We start from the raw sequence: 17,118 nt of genomic DNA, 5'->3' as shown, positions 1-17,118 counted from the left end.
AATAAATTTATTTGAAAATGAAAAAGTGCAACAAATTTTCTAGAAAATTAGAAAATATTTTATTTTACTTTGGAATTATTGTCTTTTTAGTCGACTACCACAAGTTTATCTTTACCATTTCGAAATTTTAAAAATTTTGGCAGTTAGAACGAAACTCACAAAATTTATCAGAGAAAAAAAAAAAAAAAAAAAAGATTCAGAAGAGAAACTTGTAACTTGAGTAAAATTAATTCCATGGATTGGTTGCACAAGACATTGTTCGGCCAATCAACGAAAAAGTCCGAAAATAATGAGGTTGTGCAAACGTCCGGTTGTGGGGGTAAAATTGACTGCACCGTCAAAAAAGATAAATCAAAAGATTGTTCAACAAGCTGCAAAGGCAAAAAACCGCCGGACAATGAAAGCCGACGAAGAAGTCCATGTGATCCGACGGGATTTGAGGGGACAGCAAAGAAATGCTGAAGCTTGTCCGGGACGAAGGAGGGATCACTACATGTGCAATTTAATTGTTCAGAACAATTACAAAGAAAAAAAATAAGCGGACACAACAAACAACTGATGGGATGAAAGAATCAAGACACGTAAGCAAAAATTGTTCGTTAAGTGTTTTCTGGTATATGCGATCTTTCGTAATGATTTTAAAAAAAATGAAAAAAAAAGACTATTTTTAATACATTTTCTTTTTTTGTATATACAAATTTCGATGACATAGGGAAGAAAAGCAACACTTAAGTTTTGCGAAATGGTAAACGCCGGATGCCTTCACTCAAAGAGAAGGGTGCTCGCGCAACGAACAGTAAGTTATGTTGGTGTTCAAAGTCGGTGTGCACATCCTATTGCAAAATTGCTTTAACTATTTCGAGTTGACATCTTAAACCTTATTGCCTTTTCAATAGGTACGCGATAACGTCACGAACTCAATGGTCGGAAAGTGAAAAAAAGAAAACAACGAATAGCGTATTGTTGCCCCTACATATCAACACCATTTTTAGTTTAAAAAATTATTCAGTGAAAATTGACGGAAAATATAAATTTTTAGTATAATAAAAATATTTAAAAAAAAGTTTATTATGGGTTATTTCAAAAATTTCTCTAAATTTGATTTGAATCACATATTCACATTTATATAATGAGGGTTAAAACTAATATTAAATAATGATATCAATGAATTGTTACTTGAAGCGAAAATGAAATTTTCATCAAGTTACTTAATTGATCTTTCCCCGCATTAGCGAGTTATAGCGTGTGTACATATATCAAAGACAAAAATAAATTAAAAAAATCATAAATACACAAAATCCATTAGTTAAACGTAAACATCGAATTAAAAAACTGCTCACATAGCTCAAAAATATAGTCTATATAAACAGGATAACGAATATAAATTATTGAAAAGAAACCATTCAAATATATATTCTCGAAAGGATAATTTTAAAAAAAGTCAAGAAAAAAATGAGAAAACGCCCGTGTCTTAAATTAAATACGATATGTCGACATTTTTCTGGAAATGTTTACACAGTGTCACTAATATAATGTTTTCTCGTTTGCAGGAATCGTTTGTTTGCCTTGATCGTTGTTCTCATTATCAAATTCAGTTTTCAAATTCTTGGCAGACATTTTCAAGTTATTGCTTGAAGCCGATTTACGGGAAAAATTATTCAGTGAAAATTGACGGAAAATATAAATTTTTAGTATAATAAAAATATTAAAAAAAAAATTTATTATGGGTTATTTCAAAAATTTCTCTAAATTTGATTTGAATCACATATTCACATCTATATAATGAGGGTTAAAACTAATATTAAATAATCAATGATATCAATGAATTGTTACTTGAAGCGAAAATGCAATTTTCATCGACATCAAGTTACTTAATTGATCTTTCCCCGCATTAGCGAGTTATAGCGTGTGTACATATATCAAAGACAAAAATAAATTAAAAAAATCATAAATACATAAAATCCATTAATTAAACGTAAACATCGAACTGCTAACATAGCTCAAAAATATAGTCTATATAAACAGGATAACGAATATAAATTATTGAAAAGAAACCATTCAAATATATATTCTCGAAAGGATAATTTTAAAAAAAGTCAAGAAAAAAATGAGAAAACGCCCGTGTCTTAAATTGAATACGATATGTTGACATTTTTCTGGAAATGCTTACACAGTGTCACTAATATAATGTTTTCTCGTTTGCAGGAATCGTTTGTTTGCCTTGATCGTTGTTCTCATTATCGAATTCAGTTTTCAAATTCTTAGCAGACATTTTCAAGTTATTGCTGGAAGCCGATTTACGGGAAAGTTTCCGCGCTGCCTTTACTTTAGCTTTCGCTTTACTTTTGACGCGGACGCTACTAGTTGCTGTTTCCTGTTTAGAATACAAATTTATTAAAACATATTTGAAATTTAACGTTACGCAACACGTACTATCACATCAATGTCGGCGATTTCTTTGGGTTTAGCGCCAATTTGGCGAGAACAATTTTTCGAGCCGCAAAGGCAAATTTTCTTCTTATTACTCATTAAGTCATCCCAGTGATAATTAAAAGTTAACTCTGTATCCTAAATGGACAAGGGAAAATAGCATATGGTTGACTTTTCTAGAGAGTATTATTTTTAAACTTACTTTTTGTATGTCTTTAATAGCGAATAGACCGATACGAACCAGAGAATTCACGACCCATTTCTGTGTCTCGCAATTAGGATCGCAAGAGTGATTCATGAATCGGGCTAAATTGCCCTTCGGTTCCGCATCAATAATATAATCTTTCTCCACCGAAAGGAAATAAAAATTTTCATCTCGATCTTTTGTTTTCTGTAGTAATCTTGCCTTAAATTCGTCGTCATTGATAACTTCGCCCACGTATTCAATTACGAAAGCACCAGCTGGTATAAATTCGCGACATACTAAACCAAAGCCGCGATCTTTCATATGAACAACATCTAAACGCGGTGATATGCGAGACTCGAACATTTGATTTTGACAACGTTCTTTAGCCGGACATATTTTCGGATTACATTCGTTGAACAAAACGCGATTCAAGCAATTTGAGTAAGGACCGCATGGATTCTGATCGCTTGCCTTGCAATTACACTTGCTGACTTTTTCAATATCTATTTGTAATTTCACCGGCGACACAGCGCGATTGGTTTTGATTCGGACAAAGGGTTGTGGATGCAATTTTTCTTTATTTACAAGTCTTAATTGCGATTTCTTCATACTAATTATTTCATAAATGCGTTTGGCTTCTTCCACCCCCTTAGTATAGCGCGCATCCAAAGCTGCAAATGCAGTAAATCAATAAATTACAATTCATTTTAATGTAAGCATATATATTACATGATTTTGTTCTCGGTGGCCTAGAACAATCGCCTTCAACATATAAGTAAACACGTCGTCTGGATATCCAACCATGATCATTAGTACCAAAGAAACGCACCACAAAATCTGATTCACTATGGGGCATTTTTGCAATATTCTGAGGCACTTGAGGCGGTGGTAGTATAATGGCTGGCCACCATCGGAAATTATTGAACTTTGCCCAAACGATTTCGCCATAGAGTGGCTTACGACCGGACTCACATTCGTCACAAATATACACCGCGTTGTTATCTATTGGTCTTTCTAAGCATCGAACATGTACGGCGACTGGACATGTTTCGCAACAAACTAACTGGCCGCCTTCAACACATATGAAGCACCAATTTACGTTAATGGTCATGTCCGACTTGGAATTTGTGTGAGACGGGCATATAATGTATGCCGCACTTAATATTTGGCTGCCTGCTGGTATGCAACTTGAATAGCAGTGATAGCTGGCAGGGCATTTTACACATTTCACAATTTTGGCATTACTCAGCTGTTGAAATTTCTCTTTTGGGTTATCTGACACACACGTGTGACAAACATGAGATGGACAACGAAAAGATTCGATGTGTTTCTTGGAGTAAGTACGTTTGGCATGAGGCCAATGCTTGCAACACGACGGATGGAAGGCTCGTTCACAATTTTGCATAGAACAAGTGATTAAAGGATCATCATCTCGTTGAGATTTCGAACTGTTACATATTAGGCACTTTAAAGGCTCGTTGTTAGAGCACTCTTGACAAATAAGTTCGCTTTTAGAGTCTTCTTTTACTAGATTGGAGTTATTATGTGTTATCGCTTCTGCTGATATTGTGTTTAGAACTTCAGTTTCAGTATCGTTACTTTGATTATATACATTAGCTGGAATTTCGTTAGGCAAACACTCCTTATGTAGCCACTGTCGACATTCTTTTGAACATTTTTTCAGGTTTTTGCCCGGTTTAAAGCAATATCGGCAAACCGGTTCTCGAGAGAGGCCTCTGAATAAATATTTACTGTCCAAGTCGAATATATCATTAATAACCTCTTCTATTGGCCGATGAATAGTTTTTCTAACGACCTTTCGTGATCCAAAAGAATCACGTTGTAATGCCGGCGATGCATTGGCAAATAAATCCGGACTTTGGCCTATTGAAAGAGTTTTTTGTACCATTAAATTTTTTAAACGATTTGATAAACGTTTTTTTGTTACGCCGTCATCTCTTTGACGGAAGCTTTCTGCCAAAGTGGAGTCCAAAATACTTTGATTGCCATTGTTTAGTAAGTGATGCCCATGCCTCGCACGGTTTACTTCTCTAAGTGCATAAATATTACGCGCTGCTGCAAAAACACTTCTATCCAATGCCTCATCATCATCTTTGGTGTTCTCCAACACAAACTCTCTTAAGCAGCCATAAAGTTTGAAAAGATCGTCACCATTATTCTTAACAGAATTTACCGTATAGTGGGTTGAAATTGTGTATTCTCCATCAATGGTTGCCGCGCCAACGCTAAGCCTTGGCCGTTTGACTTTATTGGGTTTGTGCGGAGAATATGCTGGACTCAATGGAGAACTTGAACGGTCCCGCTTTTGCGCGATCGATGAAAAATTATGTAATAGTCGATTGCTGAAATTTTCAGCAAAACCATTAACGTTAATAGCGTCATTCGAGCCATACAGGCTACCGGTATCCGTAGTAGATTCCGCTCTGTACACATGCATTGATTTCCGCCTTTGTTTTTCCAATTTTTGAAATAGTCTGTAATATTAAATACCGTGTGAATTAAAGATTTCCATAAGGCAATCTGCGCATTTACTTACTTTGATTCCTCGAAAATTTCATGAAATTTCTTTAGTCTGTCAGAATGCGGTAACTCCGTGACTAAGCATGCTTCATTTATTGCCTGACGCCAGAGAGATTCTTTTCGTTTTGTCGGCAAGAAGGCTTTCAAATGCATTCCTTTGTTTCCAAATTTCTCTTTGACATCCTCCACGTGTTCCATATAATTTTCCAGGCTCACGAATGGGATAAGATTTTCCCGTTTTACCCAGTTGCGACGACCATTATCAGCAAAGAATCTTACATGAATCAGAGTAACTGACCTGCTTACATCGTCCTTCGTAAGGCTATCACTGTCAGGATCGGAGCAAGCCATACATGGCCAAAAGCAAAACTTGTATATCTGGCCCCAAAATACGTCACCGACGTCAACTGTCAACCAAGAACCTTCGTTTGCGATGGAAGAACCTTTGGCGCTATCAGTGCTAAACGCAGAGGGCGATTTTGCCAAAGGGATGTCTCCCGCCACCTCCTCGTTATGACTTTCGCTTTGAATATCACTGAATTTTGCCATTGAAAGTCCTCCGTATTCTTCCAGTGCATCTATAGATGCCTTGCTGAAATCTAAAGTTTTCTTTGAATATAATTTTTTCTCTTCTTCTTCTTCTCCTTCAAGGCCTTGTGGACTGCTCCCCCTCATTACAATATGATTATTTTTTTCCGTTTGGTTACTTTCTGATTGGTGTTCTTCAGTCCAATTGTCCTTTTCTTTCATATCGTTTGGTGTAGTTAAAGCCTCAACTAATGAACCATTCTTTTTCAGTAGTTTGTCAATTGGGCTTATAAATTTTTTTCTCTGCTTTGCAATCTTTGGACTGCTTTCATTCTCTTGCTCTTTTCTGGGCGTTCGACGTACAAATCCAAACATCGAATTGGATGCAATAAATTTAGCGGACATATCGTCGGATCTGTTTAATTTTGAAATATTACTAGGACTGGTGGTGAAAGTATTCATAGATCGTCTTTCCCGGCCACGTTTTGGGGCACCAACATTGTGATCAAACTTATGAGCGCTTTTAATACCAATATATCTGGGATTCAAATACGATTTTATTTTCCGTAGAGGATTCTTTTTTCCTATACAAGATAAAAATAGAGAAGAAAAATAATGAATTTCTGACAGCTTACTTGCTTACTTGGAATAGAAGATGATTTCCTTTAATACAAACTATGTGAACTACGTTTTTCTCCTATGGAGAAATTATTATCTATAGTGAACTCGCACACAATTCACAATTTTCTGAATTTGAGCTTTAAGTTTCAATTTTCTTATTGTCAACTATTAGTGAAGCGTTTATTAGGGAAACAAACCTTTCAATGTATTTGGATCTTTTGAGACGAATTTTCACTATACAACTATTTCTTCTTCAGTCAGTTTAAATTTTCATATCGGCATTTACACCAAAATACTTTACCTTCACTGGTTAGCATAACTGCCACAGATCTTGCACGAACAACTTCAATAAAGGTTATGAACGATTTAAGAATATAACATCTAATATTCTCCTAATTTTCTTGTAAAAAAAAACTGTTGCTGCCGCATTTGTAGCTTTCCGGCGCCAAAAATTTTTTTAGTGTTGCCAAACTATTAAAAAACAGAAACGAATTGTGACAGAAATTATTTCATGTTTCTGCATCTAAAAATTGCTAAACATTATACCAACACAAATCTTAAGTTTAGAAGTTTTATTCTTTGAGTCCGATCATCTATCTTAAAGTATAATATTATCCAATATGGTTTTCTTGATAAAAACAAACAAAAATCCGTTTCAACGAATTACTAAAAAAACGCTCTTTTTAATTTTTAGCGATTTTTTGTAAAATATTCAACAGCTGTGCTTTATTTCGCTTAATTGTCTACATTCACGTGCAGTTGTGTTTGGCATTATATTTTTTTTTTACAGAAAGAGGAAAAAGAAGGAATTTATGCGATGGACACTCAATTCGTTGAAAAAATTGTTCATGAAGTTAAATCTCAAGGAGTATTCGATGAATTTCGGAAGGATTCGATGGCGGATGTAGACACAAAGCCAGCGTACCAAAATTTAAGGAAAAGAGTGGAGGATTCAGTTAAGAAATTTTTAGCTGAACAAAAATGGCAGCCAGAGATTAATAAAAATCAATTGCGTGAAAAATTGAGACGTCACATTGCCGAGTAAGTTGATTGAAAGTAAAGAAAAGAAGTTTAAATAATAATTCATTATACTTAGGTCCGGTTTCTTAGATGTAGGGGTGGAGCGTATCGTAGATCAGGTGGTTAATCCGAAAATTGGCAGTATCTTTCAGCCTCGTATAGAAGAGATTGCTTATAAATATTTAGGTATACCACCTAAAAAATATGAACCGCCGCCTCCGCCTCTAATGCATCCTTTGCCACCATTACCAATGGGTGGACAACCATTGAAAGTGCAAACATCAGACCTCTTGCCGAATGATTTGGAACAAGTCAGCCCCGATTCGGATAAAGCTACTGTGAAATCTGAAGGGCAAGGTGAGGGTGAATGCGATATGGAAATTGAGAACGATAATAGAACTCAAGATGATGATGACGAGTCCCCTCCCTTTGAACCTTTGGGAAATGAAGAAAAATTGATCACTTCTCTGAAAAGAGAAAAAGAGTTTGATATTAAAACAGAAATTAAAGAAGAAGCGGAAATAAAACAGAGTCAACAAATCAAAGAAAATGTTCAGGATATAGCACTTCCTGCAAAGGCTAACCAAAGACTGGTAACGTGTGCGCAAGAGAATGAAATTATAGACACCGACAGAGAGACCAGCCAATCATTGGAAGCGAAGGTTTCGCAAATTTCGCAATTATCTAGTGTTTCGAACGATAGCTTTTCAGAGGCATCAAAAGTCGTCATAGAAGGCAGTCACAGTCAAGAAGAAGCGGTGGCAGCTAATATTTCGGAAGAAGCTCAAATGCCAAAATTTAATGAAAATTCTAGTGAGACTTTTGTTTCCGCAGAAATATCAAAGGGGAAAGAATTTCAACTTCATTTCGACATAAAGAAAGACGAGATCAAATTCGAGGGCACTGAACGTAACATTAATACCTTGAATAGACAAAACTCCCCCTCACCTTTAAAGGGAGGAGAGTCAAAGGAAACAGCTCAAGAAGAGAACGATAAAATTCAACAAAGCAAGTCGGCCTTCAAATTCGTGGCCTACAATAGCAGCAATAGCAATGTTGAACAACCGGCTGCCTCCAGTACTCAGAAGAGTGTAGATTCTTTTGCAGATGATACTACGTCGTCGGCGCCGCTGGTTATAGCGTCTGACGCTGAAGTAGGATTCAAAGATAAGGAAATTATTGTGGAACATAAATCATCGCCCAAAACCGCCAAGGAACAGATGTCTTGCAATACGTCTACAACTACAACTACAGAAATTCAAAATACCATGACATCGCCCGTAATTAACCATGTAGGTGATAAGGAGTATTTTAGCACTAAATATTCCTCATCGTTGTCATCAAAGTATAAAAAACATGCTAAAGAACATCGTCGTTCGCATGACAAAGAGAGAGATCATCGCCATTCTCATTCCAGTAAAGATAGTAAAGATGAGAGGAGTAAAGACAGATATCATCATCGCAGTAGCAGCAGTGGCAGTAGTGGTCACAATAAACACAGCTCTTCGAAAACAAAGCATTCATCCTCCTCAGCTACACGCAAAGATAGTTCAAAAAATTCAAAGCACTCGTCGTCCTTATCAACAGAGAAGGATAAGCAACGATATCATCAATATAAAGAGAGTTCTTGTTCTTCAACGACTTCATCTAAGCGAAGTGAAAGAAAAGACGATCACAGTGAGGTTAAAACTAAGCTAATAAAACGTAAATCAACCGATTCAAATGATGACAATGATAAATCTTCAGGAACATATGGAACCCCTTCGGTACCATCGAAGCCAAGTAACCAGGCTACATCCTCATCTGGGAAGTCAAAACCTAGGTCAAATAGCGACACGAAAAAGACTAGCACAACAAAAACGAATGGTAGTGAAATTAGATAACATTAAAATAATTTCCTCATATATTTTTTTTGTTTTTGGTTTTAGCGAAAACTTCCGCTTTAAGCGAGCCCGAACTGCGTCACGAACACCAAAACAAAGTTGTGATATTAAATGACATTTTGGAAAATCCTCAAACAAATTTTATAGACTTAGATGTACGAACATCTTCAGAGGCCGGCGTCCATGTAACAGTATCTACAAAAAAGGCCGAAATCGTTACATCTCAGTCTTTCAAGTCTTCCGTTCAAGTCTCATCTGAAAAAGACAATGAGATTAATGAAAAGTTTTCTTCAGATTTATTTTTCTTTGAAGATCGGCTTCAACAATTTAATGAACGCCTTAAATTATTAGACGTTGTAATAGACTCGTATCGTAGATCTATAAATAATTTCCGGTTTGATCCTGCTGAACGCGAATATAGTGAACGATTTTTTTTATCCCATGATGACGAATTACATAACAATAATAATCGTTATCTGATCAAAAAAGTAGGACAAAATTATTCCACCATTCATGTAGACAATACGGCATTACAACAACAACTTGAAACAACACCGTGTAAACGTTTTAAGCTAAATGAGGTGGACAAATGCACGGTTACCGCTAAGACGTCACCAATTTCCTCAGATAGTGGCAGTATTAATTCGAAAGAAAATGAAATTGTCGACAAGAACAAAACCGGTAAGTCCTTAAAATCTTTTAAACAAATCAAAGAATAATCAATTTATTCAAATTTTCTTTTTTCAAAATTGATTTTGACATTTATTGCTTTTTTCCTTATTATTTACTTATTGCTTTATTTTTACTTATTTTATTTTTCATTTAAGTATTTTATTTTCATTCCTTGTGAAAGAGATTGAAGTACATTAGTTTTCCGTATACAATACTTACAAATCTGGACTCATTAGTACATAGTACATAGTTACGGATTCAAGAAACTTAAGATAACAGAAATAACAGAATGCAAATTAAAGAAAGTAAATTTTTATTTATATTTGTATACAGTAAATCTGTTAGTATTGGAAATGCGCCCGACGATTCCCTGCAAACACCCACTTCACGCCGAAAGTACGCCAATAGATCTAATTTCACATATTTTCGTTATTTAAGATATAGATATATATAGTGATTGATAATATTTTTCTTGTATTGCCGTTACTCTTATTTTTCTACATTGGAAAGCGACACTTGCCGAGCATACGATTACGTACGATTTTTTGACAATTATTATTTATCACAAATGTTTATTCATTAATATTTTGTCGAGGAAGTGGATTTTCAGGTATATAACATCGGTAGACTTGTGTAGTGGTGCCAATTGCCCCCTTTGAGTTATTGGAAATAATTATAATCCCCTAAGTTTTCGGAAGTAATAAACCAATACTAACAATTTAAGTATTCAATGGCGTTAGCTCGAGAGCGCTAACAGGCATGACGCAAAACCGAAAATGCGCTATATTCACTGACGAATATTTCTATGTGGATGACTTGGTTCTCTTTCGTATTTTTTTTGCACTCCTAATATATATGTTGTATGTTAAACGATGATGCTATATTGCGAATACGCAATTAAAGATCGTTTGCTGGAATTTATTTGCGAGAGACTCAAAGAATGACACAGCAGATATCTTGTTGGTTTCCATGGGCTACAGGTCGAAATTTTTTGTCGACTAAACAAAAAAGTGAAAAATTATGTGAAATTTATTAAATATTTGATGAAGCTGAAGCGGATCCAAAGAAAGGGTGCTAGTTTTTTTGCAAAATTCTTTATCTTTTATATTAACTATTAAATCGGTTAAACGTAATTAATTCCTAGAAAATATTGCTATCAATCAAGATAAAAATGCTGCCATCACAAAAAACATAGCTTCAGAGAACACGTTAGTAACACGTTATCTTTCACCGTTCTACCGCTTTAAGCACACTTAATTTTTCGCGGTGTAACGATTTCAAAAACAATGTTCGAGACGTGCACCAACAGCTATCCACATAGTTTTTTAGATGATCTGATTTCTTTGTTGTTTATTCTTACATCAAAACGCTTGAGAAAGGCAATAAGTTGGCTCCTCATTACTTCACAATAGAGCTTTCATTATCATGGTGGAAATTCTGCAAATGTAGACATTGGGGCTTGGTTTCATGTTGATAGAGGTTTTTAACTCTTACTTTATAAGAGAAAATATTTGCTGGCAGATAAAAATCTGTTTCAAATTTGATTAAGAGAATTGGTTTAAGAACATATGCGCAAAAGTTTTACTTGTAATAAAGATTTTCGAATATTTGGGAATTGTACGCCGTCGGACAAACGAAAGAAACTCAATCGAGTCTAGCAATCGCTAAGGATACGGGTGTATTTGAAACAATAAGGGCGTCGGCGATTACATAAATGTAGATCAACACAACTTTTTATTTTAGTCTGACGACTACCCTATATTTTTTCTTTCTTTATATGCAATATTCGAAAAAAAAAGTAAATAAATACTTTATTATTTCTTATACAATATACCAAATTTATTTTAATTAAATAAAATTTCGTATTAAAAAGTTTTGTCCATTCATTCCCTACTTTTAGATAATCAAAACAATTTTAAAACATTTCATCCGTAACTTGCCATTTAAAAAATAGTACGAAACCAAAATGCAAAAAAAAAAAAAAAAACGCATGTTGTAAATTATTAAATATTAACTAAAAGTAAAAACAAAAAAAAAATTAAAATATATATCTATATGTGTTCATTAACATAAAAGAAAGCACTTAACTTAGGTAAGCATTCATTCGTTCACAACAATTTTGTATGCTTCTCATGATATATATCTCTGCTCTTAAGTTATTTCATTACGTGTCTATAAACATTTTTTTGTCTTTTTCCTCCTTTATTAGGTGTCGAGTCTAACTCGAAATCAGTGCACTTGAAAGATCGTCTTAAGACTGTTCAAAAACTGACGCAACAACAACGTTATACCAGTGAAGACCTATATAAACCGCGTCCTATATTAGGTCAACGTTCACGGCGCCGTGGAGTAATGGATACCGTACTATGATTAGATGCAATTTTTAATCTCTAATATTTTTTTATTGCTTAGTTATAACATATAAAAAAAAGAGTGTCACGGAGATGAGCAAAAAATTTTTGTATACACATAAAAAAAAAAGAAAAAAACATTTATTGCCGTAACTCCCTAAATCTGAAAAAGCGTAAACGTCTTCCTAAGACCTAAACTTTTCGCTTGTGGTAGTCGCCTAGCTTCAAAAGTTTTAGCCTTTTTTCGGTTAAATAGTTTACTTACGTGATACGGTCTTGTCTACGAGCATTGGTTTTGACAAAGCTTCTTCTTTTGGGCTGAATACAATCCTTTTACCTTTGCTTTTCTTCTAGACTTTGCTTCTTTATCCTTAATTCGTAATTGCCATCAATGTAATGGTACGATCGATTTTTATCGTACACCTTTCAGTGTCTAAACTTTGATCTAAGTACACTAGATTATGTCTTATACCTGCAATAATTTGAGATGCGTATTAGATATCCCGCAAAGTACATACCTTTTTGACCGGCATAAGATATAAGATATAAATCGGTTCAAATATGTCTGCTATCTGTTTTTGGAACGCTTATAAAAATTGACAAAAACTTGAATATGGATATATAACTAGCTTTAGTTAAGTGGTGTGAATAAACTTTAAAAATGTTCACTTCGACCGTAAACTCTTCGAAAATAGCAAAGAACTTCACATTACCATTCATAGTAGATAGTAGTAGTTGTGTAGATCTTTATTGCGGGAAGGGAAATGGCCTGTCCTTAAGAGAAAAACCCCTTAACAGTTATTGCCCTCTAACACGATACTCGCATTTGTGAAAACCGTTGAAGATTTCGATGCAAAGGTGAGTGCGCCTCGTGCGTTCATAACAGACAAAAAGCTGTAACTTTCGAATCTTAAAAAATCTGCTAAACGTTTGCTACGACATTATTAACGACGGCTTCGAATCTCCACATCTGCCTCTTCTACCACTAATAATAATAAGGATACTTTAAGTTTAGATATCTAAAAGGGTTTGTAAGATCGATCGATCTTTTTATTATGTCTCTTGATTCATATTCATATTTTTGCAATCATTCGGGTCAGTTTTCGATCAAATGAACCGTTTTTACGACCACTCCTCTTTTATAAAAAAATTCGTAATTTAAAAAAATGTGGTATTTTTGATATTTTCTGAAATCACAAAAATCATTGAAAAAGTAATGTATTGAACGGGAGAGATTTAGATAGGACGGAACCATTTTTTGGACGCTCTGCGAAACACAAGCTCTTACAAAAACCTAGAAATATGAATATTGCTCTCGATTAGTTATTGCACATGTAAATTTAACGTATTAAATTTGGAGTGTGATCCAATTCTTTTAGACAGCCTCCTTTGGAAGATAATATTTTATGACGAGGATTGGTCAAGTGGTGTTGAGCATTTATACGACTATAACGTGTACCGTAATGTATAACGTAACTTACCATATTTATATAAAAATTCTTCTTCTTCCTCTGCAAGTCAGCAAATCAACAACAGATGATTCAATGTGTTAAATAAAATAACATTTTTACAATTCTACTGCATTAGGCCGACGAAAAGGCTGCTGCTTACTATTGTTCGCCTTAATTTTATAAGTTTGATTTAGCTTTAGGACCTTTTTTGGTTCTTTTTTCATTCAACAAATTGATTGTTATTACTGCAGTTTCATTTCATTAATCAAAAATCGTAATTACGCATCAGCTGACAGCGGAGTGCGAGGCAATGAGCCACTCAAAAAAGTCGTGAAGAAGTTGACTCTACACACCAAAAAAAATCACCCAAGTGCACTTCGACGAAGTGTTCGCGAACAGAAGACCAGTGTATTCGCTAGCGGAGGATGTAATATATGTGGATGCGGGTATACGTATAGGAAAGCTGCGAAGACCGAGGGGCACAAAACTGTCGTCGTTTTCAGAGCGCGAAGCCTGCTGACGAGGTTCAGCGTTGTTCTCAACAGGTAACCCTGCACCAGACACGGTGCAGGAATTGGAATGGAGACAAGGCTAGAAGAGAATCTCCAACTCGCTGAGGAGACCGGCCTGGACGTCAGAGTTGTTGTCTGCGATAGGAATTCCTACAATAAAAGATTTGTTGCAAATTTCATAAATAGGGTGTACACCGGCACAGGCGGGCATACGGCAGCCCGACTACCGGCACTTATTAGATGTGTTCGGTAGGAAAATCTTCGTTAATAATGACGGAGCCGCGTACGACATGAGACTAGCTGCGAACCTGGCGCAAACGAGCGCGCCAGCTCTCCATCTGGGACCAGAGATGCCATTATATAGCCTACCGTGGGGAATTGTCGTTACTGGTCAGTTCCACAATGACATATAGGGCGCAACATTCCAAGCTGCAATAAACGCCAGGGAAGTCTCGGCCTTACACGATGGTGACAAAGTGCAGAGGATCGTCATGGTTACCAAATTCGCGAATGTCTTCCACCGGAGGTCCATCAACAGTAGCAGATGGATGGAGTTCAAAGGTGATCTGGAAGATATCAGAAATTACTTAGAGGCGAATTTAACCCGGACTATGTATCGATGGATGGAATTATCAATTTTACTGAACTTATGGACGAGCTGCTGGAGGCTTACCCTGGTATAACTATACCTCCATTAGCTGGATAAGCCAGGACCTGGAGGAAAGGTTCTTCCACAAGGCGTCAACAAAAGGACTAGATCGTCAGTGGAAATAATGGATTAACGAAAAGACTCGAAAACCTGATGGTGACAAAATGTTCTGGTGGATTCAGAGCCGATGATGACTACTTTCTCATCGACAACATGGATTACAAAATTAAAGCCCAGGCTGAAGAAGATTTTACACCATTCGTCCTCGATGGAGGTATTCGGTGATCGCGTGCAGGCAACTGTGGTGACAAGGCTTGCCTTGTTCAGGGCGTCAGGATCCTGCAGTAGCGGCAGTAATTTAAGGTATTTCACGAAAAGCGAGTATTTGCAAAGAGTTTTTTTATATATTTATTTTTTCTCTCAGAGCTACTTTAACCAACGCCGTGGAAATGTCTTTACAACAATGCGCGCATTTGGGTCGTAATGGTAAATAATTAGTTTATTTGGATCGCTAGTATTGTGTTATTTTTTTCACAAAATAAAGTCTTTGCTGTGTTTAACCCTATATTTGTGTTTATTTCTGTCTTTGATTAACAATACAAGAATCGTTTGTATCTAATCATTAAAAGTAAATTTAAAATAATCTATTCACGATCTTTTTTACTAACATATTCTACACACTGATCTGTACGAAAATATTCTTCGCATTTGATCATTAGGTTTTCTAATCCTTCATTTTTCGAAAAAAATGTTCTCTCTACCTGTGCGTGCATGTATACCTACCATTGTGACTCCTATAGACCAAGACGTATTCCTAATAGCCGTTTCCAGGTAAGCATCACTAGCTTTTAGTTACTTAATAAAATAAAATGAAATGAAAACACTTTCAGTAGGCGAAGTTAGGAAGAGATTGATATCTAAAGAGACCAACGTTATGATATCTAAAGAAGCCTGATCATGTCTTTCGACATATCAGGCCCGATTTCTGCTTGGTTGTATGAGTCAATTAGAAATAGTTGCATGAAGTAGTGGAAGAGTTCAACTCAAATTCGAACGCCTTTATAGTTAAGTTAGGTTGTTGTTCTTATGTATAATAAAAAAGATTTGGGTAGCATAGCAAATCCAGTGTTCACCATTTATCGTGCTCACGGTAATAGCTAAACTCTTTCCTCGCTACGGAGCAGAACTAAATTTCCTCTTTTTGATCCCTCCAAAAACTATGTCATATGTTCAGAATAAGCTGTGTTGTTACATAAAGATTACGTATCATGCATGCATCCTATCCTTCGGGAATTAAATTAATGAATATTAAAATAATAAGTTACCGAAAAATTCCAAAGCTATGAATTAGATAAATTATTGTTGATCTTATTTTTGAATGCAAAATGCAAATCTATCGAAGATCTACGAGAAAGTTTTTGGGAAAACCATGGTCATGTACACAAAGAAAGCATCTGAAAGAGTTTAACAATATATAGTTAAGTGTAAATCATTTGTTTTCTTATTTATTGTGCTGATTGATTAGTGATTGTTGCTGATCAGATATTTAGCACGTGATTCGAGTCACGGGTGCCAATCTCTCCCTAAACTGTAACAAATATCTAAATATATCTCGTGGGGTTTTGTCTTTTAACTCGACCAGAATTATGTTTTACATTAGGGTTGGTCGTCCTGAAGACACTATTCATTCCGTGATTTAAACTCCTTCATTGTCGTAATGGCAATATCTCCTTACATTGAAGGTGTGTCCACTTATCTGTGTTAATATCACGACTAGGTTTTAGGAATGCTTTTGTTTTATAAAAATTTCTCGTAATCCCAAGGCCTCACAATTAGTTCAAATACTTGTCTTTTAAGATGCAAATCGAGTCAAACTTTTGATTCTCTGGTGATTTTACGAGAGGGCAGAAATTTTTGTTTTGCAAATGAAAATAATTGAATTTTATTGATTTATATATATCTACATATATATATATCCTCTTTTTCCATATATTTATAATTTTTTTTTGTTTTTTGTTTTCTTTTTTTTTTTTTTTTTTTTTATAAATATATTAGATTATCCAGTTTTAAATAGCGGATAACATTAATTGTTACACTTTACGAAATTCTTTATTAAACCTCGATATGTTTTAAGTTCGTATTAAGTTTAATCTAAATATTTAAAAACGCTGTCTAAAAATAATCAACATTTTAAATTTTAAGAAAACAAAACCACTTTGTTATCGTCAAACGACTCATTGAAATTGTAATAAAAAAAAAAAAAAAAAAAAAAA

General features: G+C 35.1%; 2 protein-coding genes across 5 annotated transcripts in view; one reads left to right on the top strand and one right to left on the bottom strand.

The window, feature by feature from the left end:
* Positions 1-20: 20 nt before the first annotated feature.
* LOC119638864 (probable histone-lysine N-methyltransferase Mes-4) lies at positions 21-6,699 on the bottom strand. Its single transcript, XM_038035941.1, has 6 exons — positions 6,609-6,699; positions 5,175-6,270; positions 3,347-5,112; positions 2,633-3,288; positions 2,434-2,568; positions 21-2,374 (listed from the first exon to the last, which is right to left on the bottom strand). The coding sequence occupies exons 1-6, from the start codon at positions 6,622-6,624 to the stop codon at positions 2,180-2,182; spliced, it is 3,864 nt and encodes a 1,287-aa protein (XP_037891869.1). The 5' UTR covers positions 6,625-6,699; the 3' UTR covers positions 21-2,179.
* A 370-nt stretch (positions 6,700-7,069) lies between these two features.
* The window catches only part of LOC119638888 (biorientation of chromosomes in cell division protein 1-like 1), a 44,746-nt gene continuing 34,697 nt past the window's right edge, over positions 7,070-17,118 (top strand). The window contains exons 1-5 of one of the 4 annotated variants that reach the window (XM_038035974.1): positions 7,070-7,348; positions 7,404-9,193; positions 9,256-9,891; positions 12,092-15,208; positions 15,270-15,410. In XM_038035974.1, the coding sequence (XP_037891902.1) occupies positions 7,125-7,348; positions 7,404-9,193; positions 9,256-9,891; positions 12,092-12,252 (2,811 nt within the window). In that variant the 5' untranslated portion in view covers positions 7,070-7,124 and the 3' untranslated portion in view covers positions 12,253-15,208; positions 15,270-15,410. Of the gene's footprint in view, positions 7,349-7,403; positions 9,194-9,255; positions 9,892-10,037; positions 11,676-11,782; positions 11,849-12,091; positions 15,209-15,269; positions 15,411-17,118 lie in introns of those variants that run through there. The other 3 variants (XM_038035975.1, XM_038035976.1, XM_038035977.1) reach the window with 3 other exon arrangements.

Source organism: Glossina fuscipes, unplaced genomic scaffold (assembly GCF_014805625.2).
Source record: "Glossina fuscipes isolate IAEA_lab_2018 unplaced genomic scaffold, Yale_Gfus_2 110, whole genome shotgun sequence".
NCBI classification, from domain to species: domain Eukaryota; kingdom Metazoa; phylum Arthropoda; class Insecta; order Diptera; family Glossinidae; genus Glossina; species Glossina fuscipes.
This window is presented reverse-complemented; position numbering and strand designations above follow the sequence as displayed.

Bases quoted from the DNA above. Each gene is read 5' to 3' on its own strand.
- LOC119638864 (XM_038035941.1), bottom strand. The intron at 5,113-5,174 runs GTAAGTAAATGC...TTAATATTACAG, and splicing joins GAAATTTTCGAGGAATCAAA to ACTATTTCAAAAATTGGAAA. The intron at 2,569-2,632 runs GTAAGTTTAAAA...TTGTCCATTTAG, and splicing joins CTATTAAAGACATACAAAAA to GATACAGAGTTAACTTTTAA.